Source organism: Pterocles gutturalis, unplaced genomic scaffold, assembly GCF_000699245.1.
Source record: "Pterocles gutturalis isolate BGI_N339 unplaced genomic scaffold, ASM69924v1 scaffold8845, whole genome shotgun sequence".
Lineage (NCBI taxonomy): Eukaryota > Metazoa > Chordata > Aves > Pterocliformes > Pteroclidae > Pterocles > Pterocles gutturalis.
The window spans coordinates 1-14,424 of NW_010140748.1; the positions used below are offsets into that span (position 1 = coordinate 1).

At 39.3% G+C, this 14,424-nt stretch overlaps 1 protein-coding gene across 1 annotated transcript in view; it reads left to right on the forward strand.

Annotated features, from left to right (window-relative positions):
* The first annotated feature begins 2,659 nt into the window (after positions 1-2,659).
* Positions 2,660-14,424, forward strand: part of LOC104469329 (TBC1 domain family member 1-like) — an 18,448-nt gene continuing 6,683 nt past the window's right edge. Inside the window, exons 1-3 of the mRNA XM_010083788.1 lie at positions 2,660-2,814; positions 9,630-9,874; positions 10,260-10,419. Coding sequence (XP_010082090.1) covers positions 9,782-9,874; positions 10,260-10,419 — 253 coding nt within the window. The 5' untranslated portion in view covers positions 2,660-2,814; positions 9,630-9,781. The remainder of the gene's footprint in view (positions 2,815-9,629; positions 9,875-10,259; positions 10,420-14,424) is intronic.

A 14,424-nucleotide genomic window follows, 5' to 3' on the forward strand; every position in this document is an offset into this window, starting at 1 on the left:
AATCTCTAACATTTTGTGATTCTGTGAATTACAATTGTTGCAATCTGGTTTTGTAAATTAAAAGTTATAATTAAAGAAAGAAGCCTGGATAATGTCAAAGAAATGACTGTGTAAATAACTGAAGAAACTGTCTGCACTATTATCTGGAAATTCTGCGCTCCAGCCTGGGTAGTATGTGTGTATACAAACAGTATACATGGGTATCTCTGTAGAACTGCCTTTTTTCTGAGTTCAGCAACATGTTGTACCTGCAAACACCACTTACAGTCTTCCTCACAACTGCAGGGCTGAACAACCAGCCCCTCTCTCCACTGCATCAAAATTAATATAACCTGGTTTTTTAGTGCTAAGAAATTGGGTTGTTAGTGTTATTTGTGCCATGGTTGGACCCAAAGGCCTTTTGCCAAGTCCTGTATGTAGCTGATGGTGAAGAGTATTACTCCAAGGAGCTTTTTATAGTTCTATAAAAAGCTTTCCATCATGTAAACGAAGTGTCAAGAATTAACCACTAGCAAAGTTTTTGAAACTAGGATAGTATTTTAAACATTGCACCTGCCTATATGCAAGTATTGAACAGAGTTAAACCAAGTTGTCCATTTAAGATGAGTAGGCAAGTCTAGATTTCTAACAATATCAAATGCCCCATGCACAAATCCCTTGGAGTAAGGAAAACTCATTATCACAGGTTTCCTTCTATTCATGTGGGTAAAGGGATCTGTCTGGTCAATATTTGAACATGAGAAAAATGTGATTTCTATTGATAGCCCAGTAATGCTGCCCTGTGTTAGATCTCAAAATTAAATTTAAAAAACTTGGAGAAAGGCAGAATAAGTAAATAAATAAAGCCCTGCTTAGTGGATTGCTAATAAGAAGCACATACAAGTATCCAAGAGATGGGGAAATTATCCCTAGCTCTTGATGCTATTATTATACCCTGCTCTCTAGAGCCCAGTTGTGTCAAGAGTTCTTAGAGTGATGTCAAATTTCATACATATGCAGAAATAAAAAATGCATTTAAATTGAGTGTAGCAAGTTCTAGTTTAGACCAAAACCATCAAAAGTAACTTGAGTAAGCAAGGCAAGCAGGTAAGAAATGCAGATTTCAATAAGCAGGGGGCTAAAGTAGGATAATAAATATATAGTGTTGACCTGTAATGTACACTGTAGTACATGTGTAAATATAGTGTATCTTTCATTTAGGAAGTAGTAAACTAAATACTTTATTTTACATGTATGATGAGGCATACAGAGATAAGCTTAATAATGGACTACTTCTTTAAAGGGAAATTTTATTGATTTGTAATTTTGCAGCTGTAAATGTGCACTATTAAGCCAGTTCTACCCTATATGACAAATTCAGCTTCACTGAAGCTAATGGGATTTTAGATGTGTATCTGAAGAGGAGAACCCACCTCATTCAGTATCTGAAAAAGCACTTTCCCCTCACTGTTTCATGTTGGAGACATTTTGATAATTCATTTTAAGTTCCCTAAAGTAATTTACAGAAACATTTTCTGAATCCGCTTGTGGTGTGGATTCAAACATTATACATTTCTACTAGGATTTCATTTTCAAGCAATCATCTCTGGATTATGATAGCGTAGTAAAAATAAGTACTGCAGAGATAAATTTATATCCTTTTGTGCTTATATGAGAGAAAGCATATAAATTGCTCTAGTCTGTTTTCTTATTTTTCCATGTAAGTTGTATGCTTGAGTCATTTTTGATTTCTCCTATTGTTATCATCCATATGTTACATATATACCGAAAGGAAAAAGCAGTCCAAAAATCTTTAAGCCGTAAGTTACTTCAAACTGTAATATCTGGTTCCAGTACATCATGGATTAGACAGAATACTTTCCCATAGAATGGCGTATTGATTTCTTGTGTAGGCAGTTTAATAGTGCCAGTCTTGTGGTGAATAAAGTATGCATGTAACAATAACCTTCCTGTTATTTTCAGAGCTTTGCATATAGATACAAATGAAGGCTACCATTACCTATGTGAAATAGTTAAGTAGTGTCATCCCTTTTTTTAGAGGAAGAAATTCAAACTTTAAAACATTTTTACATGTACATCATCAAACCAATAACAAAACTAGAAATGCAATACTCGCTTTCTGATTATCTGCCTTCTGTTGGTAGTCTCTAGATCACATCTCATTTGTACTTGTTTATACTTTGGTATGTGTGCGTGCTACCTTCCTAAAACCTACTCCTAACAACAGTGTCAGTGCTATATTAGTGAAAAATGTTTATTAGTTCTATTGCAGTGCTTTAGTGTGTACTTTACATGGAAGAGTGGGAGATAAGTGTATAACTTTTCAGAGACAATATTGCAATTTTTGCTGCCTCTTGTAGTACTACTCAGATTCTATGTAGGTGATAACCTTAGATTTAGGCAGCTCATCCTGTTTCCGCCTTAAATCTCTCCTGTTAAGGTGCTGATGTCTTTTATTGGTTGAGGAAATATAAGCACTGTATTTTGATCTGCTTCTATGGTCTACTGGAAATAGCAGATATGGATCTAGCAGATAGGGATCTGCTTGCATATCTAGCAGATATGGATCTTCAGTTCCTCAATCCTGTTAGGTCAACTACAGCTGAACCCTCAGTAGGAGTACAAATTACTGTTTTAATGGCTTTCTTCTCTCAGGAGTACCACGTCACCACCGTGGGGAGATCTGGAAGTTTCTAGCAGAGCAATACCATCTTAAACATCAGTTTCCAAGTAAACAACAACCAAAGGACACACCTTATAAAGAACTCCTAAAACAACTAACTTCCCAGCAACATGCAATACTTATTGACCTAGGTAAGTACAGTAGTGGTCTCAAATTAAAATAAGGGGTTTATGATCTCTGTAAGAGAATTAAGTAAAAGAAGGTAACATGCAAAAAGTGTCTCACTATTTAATAATAGGTTGCTGGTATGAACTGCTTTTAATCCGGTATAAGTGAGAACTATTACTTGATAGCATTAGGAAAATGCAAAATCTGCATTTCAAGCACAGAGGTCCTGCAGCATGTGGTTATAAGAGGTTGCTACATGTAACTAATGCATCTGTATTTCAGATACTGACAGGGAATTCCACAGGCCCATGGAATACAAATTGTCAAGAAAGGAAGTCAGTATTTAAGTGCAGACTGCTGAATAACATGTGCTATTCATTCCTCATGTCCAGTGTTTGCTGTCTCTGTTAAACACTTTTACCTGAAATAATGCAGAAGTTTTGCTTTTTACTTCTTTTTTCTTTTTTTACTAGGTAGTTGCTAGCAGCTGGTATTTTTACTTGTATTAAAACAATTATGAAAAAAGCTCTTTTTAATAATTAAAAAAGGCTCTTTTTAAGGCAGGTTATTGACATTGTCTGCTTTTAAACAGTAGCTGGCTCCTGATTTAGGGACAGTGAATTGGTCTGTGGAGGCACATCTACTATAGTCCGTTGAGTTTAGTAGAGAGAGGAACCAAGGCTCTTGAATTTCAAGTGACTGGTAGGTGGGCTTCAGGCAGGCTTTGGTCTTCTTGAGTAGAGTTTTCCGTTTTCCCTCACATTTATTGTTGAAAGCTCCAAAAGTTTTTTCTAATATTAGAAGGAAGCATAAGAATGGAAATCAAAATGAAATGAAATTATTGGTTTAGAGTAGGAGCAGAAGAGATTGCTCCAGATAATTGTAAAAGAGCAGTCTTTATATACCTCAAAAAATTATGCCATTAACCCTTCATTTTACTTTTCCTGTCCTCTTTCTTTACCACTTCTAGTTCCTTTGTGTGAGATTGTCTTTTGTTGATTTACTCTTGCCACTGTTACACTAATACAATAATGAAACCTGGGAACATTTAATAAGACCAAAAGTCAGTATGCTCTGGCAGATGTGGATGAATATTAAACATTGTTACTGTCTCTGGTTGCTCCTGCCTCCAGATGTTTTTTTTTAAGATCTGTGTCACTACAAGTGACCTCTTCATCTCAGAAGCTCCCACAAGTCAGCCATTTGTTTCATAGACCACACAGAGGTACTTTTTGACATCTTCCTTCATGGAGACTGTTCTCTTTTTTCTCCAGTCCTGCCCCTGAGGAGCACATGGCTACTCCTCAGCTGGGTTAAATATTCTGTGGAATCTCTTGAGGTCATTAAAGCATTTCTACCATGACAGTAATTATTCAAATATATGTGATTGCTGAGTCAAAAGTTCACGTGTCTAACCTTTAGCCTAGCAGAAGTATTCGTGTTTGAATGTAGGCCATCTGATGTAAGTTTATAACACCTCACTGGTATATGGCTGAATTGGAAGTTTCTATAGATAATCTACAGATTATCCTCATGAATATACAGTTGTAGATATTTTTTAAGATACTGTTTTCTCCTCCCTTGGATATTTTAATTCAGCTTACTATCTGAGAAATGAGGAGTTGGTGTTTTTCCAGGAGGATCCTAGCTCTTGGGTGTGGGATAATCCCAGACGGAACACTGTTCATTAAGCTCTTTCCTAATGAAAGGAAAGAAATTAATAATGTCTTCCAGAGCATGGTAGAACTTACAACAGGCTTGTGTTGTGGGGTTTGTGGTCTGGGTCTGAGCAGTTGTGTTGGACAATTTAAGAGGTCCATAATCACTGAGTTTGATTAAATTAATTTGCCATTATAAACTCCATCAGGGGAAGTCATGCACTGCGAGTAACCAAATGTCATGTGACAGAAATCTAAAAATTTATGGGAAAATCTGTACTTGGTTTGATCTGAATGATTAATACCTATTTTATTATTTTCACTTACGTCTTTTCTGTAAAGAAGTAGTACAGAATTGTCCCATCATACTTCTGTTCTTTGTAACTACTCAAGCAGTTCTTGCATATTTTTAGTTGCAAATGAAAGGCTATACCACCTTTTTTCCACATGGAAGATTTGCCTGTTGAGGGATCACCTATAACCAGAGCTATCCAGGGGCACCTATTTCTTAATAACTCAGTGTGCAGACTGTCTTCAGCAGGTGCTGAACTGTGAGAAGATTTGTCAAGTTTAGATGGTGACCTAACATGGTAAATGAGAGTATTTTCTCCTTTTTTTCCAACACTTGGTAAAGTGAGTCAAAATACCAAGGCGGTGGATAGAAAACAAGAATTTGGTGGAACAGGCACGTTTCTGCAGAAGACTGTCATGAGCTGAGGTGGAGAGGGTGATGGTCAATGCCGCCTTCACCTTCCCCGACTTGGCAGGCCTACCAGCTTTCAAGCACTGGGAAAGTTAACGCTACAAGGAGCCCTAATGCCAGCTAGGAATAGGCAGTTGCAACGTAGGTAGATTGTTTCCCTCCAAACTTTTTCACACCAATTCTAGGAAGTCCCCTGGATCACAGATACCAGAAGCAGTCTTTTGCTTTTGAGAGAGACGTTTATGTACAGCCAGAGGTCATTCGCTAGCAAGTACCTATCGGTCAAGTCAGCCTACCCAGTGTTGATGGCCCTGGCTATGAACATCGGGGTTAATAGTTTTGTGCTGGGTTAGTGAATTGAACACCCACAGCAGAGGGGAGAGGGGTGGGACAGCTTCTGGGCCGTGGGGAGCACAGTCAGTCTTGAGTTTGGTTGTCTCACACAGCAGACTGGGGCTTGCTGTCTCAGCAAGCTGTTCATATTTTCTGCCTGATTCTGTACACAAATACTTTCTCATCTTAGCCGTGTACTCTGCTTGTAGAAACAAATGACTGCATGTGTTGGCAAATTGGTAACTTCATGGTGGTTTTTGCAAAGTGTTGTTTTTGCCAGGGAGTTAGTTGCTAGCCCACCAACTGAGAGAAGGATTGGGCCCTATTATTTGTGTAAGATGAAACTAGGAAGCTGAAGGCTTCCTATTTTCCTAGTGATTCACATTGAAATGGAGCAGTGCTGCGCAGTAACAGACAGCATGACTGGATAAGCAGCTAGAAGGAATTTGCACGTTCATGTTCTGACTTGTGTTCCTTCAGGCAATCAGAAGTATTTTCTTCTAAACCTTTAAGAATCCTTCTGAAATCATGCACTTCTCCCTCAAGAGGAAAACCTATGTTCTTGCAACATGGGATTGTAATATTTAAAACAGCTTTCCCAAACTAAGCTAAAGAGGTCTTGCTAACACAGTATGAGCCAAAGTTGTAATAGTATTGCTCACACTTGGTTGAATCGATTCATTTTCAGCTGTAAATAGTGCTTCCTGAGAATAAGGACAGCAGTGTGCATCTGGTAAGGAACAGCAGCTGCTTTCCTGGCCCAATTTACACGTCACAGTGCTATTTCATTATGTCGACAATAAAAAAGTCACAATTCGCTGAAGGCTTTTTTGTGTTTTTCCTTTTGTGGCTCCACCTGCACAACCACTGCAGTCACTGGGAATTTTAGGTTCTGAACACCAAAGTCAAGTTCAGTAAATGATTTATTTTCTGAATAAGGTAGGGTAAACTGACTTCTAGATGCTATCAGTCAGTGTAGGCAGCCACTGTACTCGTCACTGAGTGTTTGCTGAACACAGTAGAAAATTATGGGGTTTTTAAAATTACATTTCAAAGATAAAGTAGTAGGTACTTACTCATGTTTTGGTGTTCTTGAGGTATCACAGTTCGTTTAGTCTCTTTTCAGCAGGGCTAGGAGTTGTTCGCTCCTGAGTAAAAGCTAAAATTCTTAGTTAAGTCATCACCAGGGCACTCAGAATCAAATTAACTCGTGAGTTTAGCAGTTCTGCTCTTCCTCCATTTGCTGTTTTTTAGAAATTCTTTGCATTTTTATTCTTGCTCAGCTTGTAACTGTTCTTCATGACTTACAGGAAAGGAGCCTTGCTGCATGAGTGAGGCAGTACAGGTCTGCCTTTAGACCGTACTGTAATAACTTGTAATTCAGGCAGAGGATTGCTTTGCAAAGGAGCAAAAGCTCCTTCTCATTTGGAAGCTAGAAATATTTCTTCTGTAACATTCAACTCTGTGACAGCCTGGCCAGGGGAGACCTGCTCAGGAACTGAATGCCAGTGTCCCAGGTAACAGGCTAGAGCAGCTACCAGATGGCAGAAGGACGCTGCCCCAGGCTTTGTCTTCTTGAAACAGGAGCTCTGATATTGTCTGGCAGCACAGCAGCATTCCAGGAGCTAAAGGGTGGGGTGGTATTTAACAAGTGGGAAACTGAAAAACAAGCTCCACTTAATAGGAGAACAAAAGAAGTATTCAAATTTCTTCTCTGTTGAGGTATTTCACAGGGGAAATGTGATAGGGGGAGAGGTTTTTTTCCTAGAAATTAAAATATTCCCTTTTGGAAAAGTTTTTGAAAAGAAATGTGTAAAAGTGAAGCCTTTAATGTCTCTGTTCACAGAATTGTAGAGCGGTTGAGGTTGGAAGGGAGCTGTTGAGATCATCTAGTCCAACCACCCTGCTTAAAGCAGGGTCATCTAAAGCAGGTTGCCCAGGACCGTGTTCACTGAGGTTTTGAATATGTCCATAGAGACTCCACAACCTCTCTGGGCAGCCTGTACCAGTGTCTGGCCACCCTTACAATAAAAAAAGATTTATTTTTTTTCTTACGGAAGGTGGAACTTCCTGTATTTCAGTTTGTGCCCATGTCCTCATCTCCTGTCAGTGGGCACTACTGAGAAGAACCTGGCTCCCTCTTCTTCATTCCTTCCTACTGGGTATTTGTGCATATTGATAAGATCCCCCTGGGCCATTTCTTCTCCAGGCTGAACAGTTCCAGATCTCTCAGCCTTTTCATCATAGGAGAGATGCTCCAGTCTCTTCATCATCTTGGTGGCCCTTCACTGGACTCTCTCCAGTATGTCCATATCTATCTTGTACTGGGGGGGCCAGAACTGGACACAGCACTCCAGGTGTGGCCTCACCAGTGCTGAGAAAAGGGGAAGGATCACTTCTCTCAGCCCCTTGGCAATGCTCCTCCTAATGCATCCCTGGATACCATAAGCCTTCTTTGCTGCAAGGGCACATTGCTGGCTCATGTTCAAGTTGGTGACCACCAAGACTCCCAGGTCCTTTTCTGCCAAGCTGCTTTTCAGCTGGGTGGCCCCAAGCATGGTGCATGGGATTGTTCCTCCCCAGGTGCAGGATTTGTGCACTTCCCCTTGTTGAGCTTCAGGAGGTTCCTGTTGACCGATTTCTCCAGCCTGTCAAGGTCCCTCTGAATGGCAGCACAACCCTCTGCGTATCTGCCACTCCTCCCAGTTTTATATCATCTGCAAACTTGCTGAGGGTATGCTCTGCCCCATGTCCAGGTCATTAATGATCCTCCCTAATCAGGGATCAGTTAGGACAAAGGCTACAGGCAGGCACCCTGTCATCAAGGGCAGCTGACGAGAGTTAGTTAGAAGCTGCCAGAGCTACCCTTACCACAGCCTTAGCCTTATCTGCCAGCAAGAGTGCTCTCAGGTTCCCAGGAATACACTGTCAGTCCCGGACAAAGTATTCAGGTGCCAAAGAGCTCAAAGAAGCAAAACCCGGAAACTGCTGCACAAAGTGCTGTGTCTGTTGCCTGCCTCTGTTAGCTGCATTCTCATATAATATATAGATATCATAGCACATATATAGCTACACAATTCTTGCGATTGTAAGGGCTGCAGAAAAAAAAAGACAAATTGAGTTTTTACTCACTGGGTAAATGTCGTGTGTCAAACTGATGGTGTGTGTTGCCTAGTTGGATTGGTTTGGTTTAAGGACATGTGGGTTCCAGCTCTATATGAAAGTTTACAGATAAGCCAGTCGGGTGGAAGTCATCATCTTGTTCTGGAACTGAAGGACTGGAAATGGCATAGTTGTGCTCCTGCAACTCTATACTTAGTATAGTTTACCTTAGGCTGGGATTTAAAGAGGTGAGGGGAATAGATCCAAAGCCCATTGCTACCAAGAGAAAGTTTTGCTCCAACAACTAACTCTTGTTCTCCAAGCATTTGTCACTTGTGCTGCTGCTCATGGGACACCTCCTGGAGCTGACAGAGCTGAGAACAGGGCAGAACAACTAACCCCATGTAAAGGGATTTTTCTTCAAGGTTAGTGAACTGGATCAGCTTGTGGAAGAGTCTGAGGTTTGTGGTGCAGGAAAGGAAGAAGGACCTATAAGACTGGAAGGGACCAAGGCAAGGAGAGAGGTGACAAGAGACAAGAAAAAAGGACAAGAAGAGAAGAGACAATGGAAGGGGCCCCAACCCAGAGAGCTCCGATGTTCTAAGTCTGTGCCTGGATTCTAGTAGTTGTCTAAAAGCTAACACTTCTTAATCAAGAAAAGAGGACTGGGTGACTCATCAAGCCATTGAATCAAGTCTCCCACTATTATAGGCAACCAACCCCTCTAAGCCCTTTAAAAAACTGTTCAAGGGCCAGTTGCAAAAACCAGTTACTCAGCTGTTCCAAACAAAAGAGCGTCGTCCCCCTTCCCCCACCCCCCCAGTTTCTGAACTAATCTTGCAACTACTGTAACAAAACAGTAGTAGAGTGTAAGAGTCAATTGTTTTGTATTGTTAACTTTCTTATGGTCTTCCTGTGGGTTGGCTCAGAGTCTACCTTTCAAAAGAATCAACCTTTTTGAAAGACTCTCTAATTTAATAACATGGCAAGGTTTTGGGGTTTTTTTGTAAGTTTAAATCTCTAACTTCAGCTGTTTTCACAGGGCGCACATTTCCAACACATCCTTACTTCTCAGCACAGCTAGGAGCTGGACAGCTGTCACTCTACAATATTTTGAAAGCCTATTCGCTTCTGGACCAGGAAGTAGGATATTGCCAGGGCCTTAGTTTTGTAGCAGGAGTTTTACTACTTCATATGAGTGAAGAAGATGCTTTTAAAATGCTTAAGTTTCTCATGTTTGACATGGGCCTGAGAAAACAATATCGTCCTGACATGACAATTTTACAGGTATGTTTTCAATTTTTCTGATAAAAGGATGCTAATGTTAAATCATCATAATGCAATATAGATAGCATTGTCACAATCTGGAGTGGAACTTAAATTCGGTACTCAAAAATAGGAAAGGATAATCTGGGAAAAGAAGTCATCATCTTAAATGCACTAGTTTCAAGTAAAAAGACTACCAGGGAAACTAGGAAAACCATAAATATGAAGAATTCTGTTAGGCGTTGTATGATGTTCAAATGACTCTGCAAATGAGCCTATTGTAGGCTCACAGGTGACCCATGCTGAGTTTTTTAGGTGGTTTCTGATAAGAGTGTGAAGCATGGACTTTGCTATCATGAGTGTAAAACATGTTTATTTTTAGTCTCTTTGTTCTTATTCCATGCAGATCCAGATGTATCAGCTGTCTCGGCTTCTTCATGACTACCATCGAGATCTCTATAACCACCTAGAGGCACATGAGATTGGCCCCAGCCTCTATGCTGCTCCGTGGTTTCTCACGATGTTTGCCTCCCAGTTTCCTCTTGGATTTGTAGCCAGAGTGTTTGGTAATTCTTCATAAAACTTCTGTCTGTTCTTTTTGAAGTCTTATATTTAGAATCCTTTTTTAGGGTCAGCATTGTTATTCAACCTGTTTCAGACACACAGGAGAAGTATTTTACTTATTATTGATGAATAGAAGAACAACAACAGAGGTTATTTTATGGAGCATGTAGTATTTACATTAAAATGAAAAGAGAGAGGAGGAAAGCTTATGACAGTTCCAAACTGTCCTGTCATTTCATTTCATCCTCATTGTTATCTTTTCCCACCCTGTAACCGCTTGTAGAGAGGATGTAAAATTTTATGCCATCAAGGCATGGTGTTACAATGATGGCACTTCAACACCAATGATTAGTTAGTTTCAAACTGAAAAGAGAGGTAACAAAGGCATCATCTGAGAAATATATCCATTTACTCCATTATCATTGTTTCCAACAGTGTAAGTGGCAAATGATTTTGAAATGCTTACCAGAAGTTTGTTTTGATACACTCTGGCCAAGTCTGTCATTATTTCAACTGCTTAAGCCCCACATTGGGTGCTGAAAAGGACTGTTGTTGTTTAACACACTCAGCTAGCAGCAAACACCACACAGCCACTTGCTCACCCTCCCCCCTCCTGGGGACAGGGAAGACAACTAGAGGGGTAAAGGGAAAAGAGACTTGTGGGTTGAGATAAGAAAAATCTAATAACTAAACTAAATAGAATTGAAATTAATAATAGTAATAATATGCAAATATACAAATGAGTGATACACTGAGCATCTGATCACCAACCGCTGACCAAGGCTCAGCCTGTTCCCAGCTAACAATCCTGGAGCAGAGAGAGTCCCAAAACCGCCATCTTGGAAAAGAGATGTGAGCCCAAGCATCTGAGAGAGTGAGAGATGACCCCAAGAGAGAGGGAGACGATCCACAGAGAGAGCACTTCCAGGCAGATCCCAGTGTATATATTGGGCATGAAGTGCATGATATGGAATATACTATTGGCTGATTTGGGTCTCAGTCCTAAACCTAAGATCAAATCCTAGGCTGGTAACTGGGGCTGTGCTCCCTCACAGTTTCTCCTGCACCTGCAGGTACTGGCACAGCAGAGAAGCTGGGAAGTCCTTCACTGTCCTGGCAGCAACTGTAAACATCAGTATGTGATCAGCCTTCTCCTCAGCACAAATCCAAAACGTAGCCTCTTACTAGCTACTGTGAAGGAAGTCAAATCTTTCCCACCCAAAACCAGGACAGTTATATTTTTAAAGCACACAAAGACATGGCCCTTGCAGTTTAATCACTAATTTACTCTGCAGAAACATAGGGTTTTTAAACTAGTGTTTCTTATCCTTACAATTTTAGCCTGACTGATAATCTGACTTTCCCAAAATGTTTGGAAGCATATGCGATTTAGGCTCTAAAGTCACTTCCGCTACCTATTTTTAGAATCTACAGAAGTAAAGTTCTCTTTTTTTAATTAAATTCCAATTAAGAATTTACCTTGATGTTATCATATGGATGCATATTTCATAGATTAATTGTTTGATATTTGAGAAGATGCTTCATTTCCTTTTCAGTTGTTTGTTTTTCAATTTCATTATGTGGTACTGGATTGACCATGATGAGCAGGGTGGATTGGAGATTTCCCCCCAATTTCCTCTCTTCTCATGAAAAGGCTATTTTAATTTTCCTTAGTCAGTCTCATTTAAGAGATGTAATGAAGCAATTACTTATTAGGGTATTAATATTGACACTTGCCTGACTAACAAATTATAGTCTCATCTATCACAATAACAAATAATGGATGTAGATTCTAAGAAGAACCAAAAATAATTTTGTCCTGTTTCAGTTTAAAGACATCCCAAAAGTAGCAGTAGAAGAAATCATGGTGAAAAGCATGCTGCATAGCTAGGTACAACTACATATCCTGTGATTAGCATCTTAACTCCAGGGAAAAAAAGCTTTTTTTTTTTTTCCTGGAACAGTTCAAAGTAGGCCTATGTACATTGACAAGTATCTAGCTGACAGTAATAATCTATAGGAATTAAATTAAGTGCTGTATGCGAGTGTCATATACTGAGTTCATAATCAGTTAATCTTTCAATTATTCTTAATCATTCATAGTATTGTACATGATAAGAAGAGTCTTTGAATTGGACAATTGACTGTAGTGAGCATATAAAAGTGCTTTGTGTATTGAGTATATTTGGATTTTTGCCTTAGTACACAGATTAGTATTTTGTCTGTCATTGGAGGATTGTAGGGCTTTAAAAAGCAAAGATTTTATGTCAGAATAGAAGCCATAGATCCATGATCTTCACAGGACTGATTTTAGGTCAAGAACAGAAAAGCATGTGTAACTGAAACTGTCACCTCTTAAAAATCTCTGATGTTTTTTAGAGAAAGTCCAGCATGACCAACACTTGGAGTTTTTAATTTTTCAAAGTACTTAGTAATTTCCTTAAAACAGTGTTTACTGGAACTATGTAAGCTGAGAGCATTTGACATTCTTTTACATTAAAAAGTAAAATCTCATCTTCATCCATGCTAAAGACTCTGAAACACAACTATAAACCTAAAAAAGGCTAGAGCTGTCACTTTGCTAGCGCCTGTCATTAACAGCATGGCAAGTTAGGATCCGATCAGTTCCGACTCATGTGTTCACACACTTTTGGAGAACATATGTACATTTTCATTGCTGACTTATTAGAACCCTTGGGATGAAAGAATTTTGCATTTTTATGGTGAAGTAACTCATCTATAGGTTACTGAGGCTGTCAGATTGCACTGCCGTTTTCTAGCATTCTATCTCTGAACTCTTGATGTTTGAAGCCTCACTGCTATTTAATAATATAATTGTTACAGACCACTACCTTTAGATTTCCATAGAGTGCACTTTTTGCAAGCATCTTACAAGCAACATGTAAAAGAAGTGGGCTAGAAAGAGGCTAAGCCAAAGACTGTTTTATGAGTCAAATAGCAAAACTCCTTTTAACTTTTTAATTACCTTTTCCAAACTTTCAACACTTCTCCTGAGCACGATCTAATGAAAGTAGAGCGTTAACAAAGATGTGGTCTTTAATATCGTTATTTATTTATTAATGGAGGAGACTTGATAGAATAGTGTTTAGTTTGTTTCAAGATTGGAGATGAAACTTGATTTTTTTTAATCTTGTAGGCTGCTAGTCATGCTGACATTAATTTGGGTGCCTTCACGGTACTGTTGTTGGCTGGCAGCCCAAGTAACAGGAAGCATGGGGAGTAGATAACAAACAGGTCTTTGTTAAGTACTTGCTATTTCAAATGAGAGAGGGATTTCAGCTGAATATTACCAGCTCAGCTCATACAGACATTCATTAACAGCTTACAGGTCACCTTGTGTTAATCTACATGTCTTTATGTGGCAGGTGCTGAATCATAAGTATGCATTATTTTCAGCTCTGCTTTTTTCACTGTGTTTCCTAGCTGTTCTTCAGTGTTCCCTGTTCTAATATAGAGCTTTCCCTATAAAGCATTTTCCCACAGTTTTCAGTTTCAGTAGAGAATTAAGGCAGATGCCTGCTCTGTTACCACTTTTCAGACATTCCTGCCTTCGGACTTCTTGTTGAATCAGAATTGAACAGTTTTACACTACTTGTAGGACAAATGGTAGCAAAGTGCAAGATTTATGGTTAGATATTACTTGTGCTTTTCTTTCTTGGAGAGAAAGAGAAGTGGAAGGAGTTATGGATTTAACATTACAGGCAACAGAGTGCAAGGGGGATTTTCATTCTGATACAAATTTGGAAAGAAAGGTTGCTTTTACTAAGAAAGGCAGTTAGTGTTTTCATATGTTCTTTACTGCATCAGAGATACCTGTGGTTTTGCTAGTAGTTGTTTCCCTTACTGTGTGCTGGTTTTTTCCCCTCTCTCTCTCTTCATTCTTCTTTCTTCTTTTTTTTATCATTAAGATATACTGTTTATTTGGTGGCATTGTGCTATTTCAGAAGTGATTGGGACTTCATTCACAGCAAATACAAGGAAGGGAA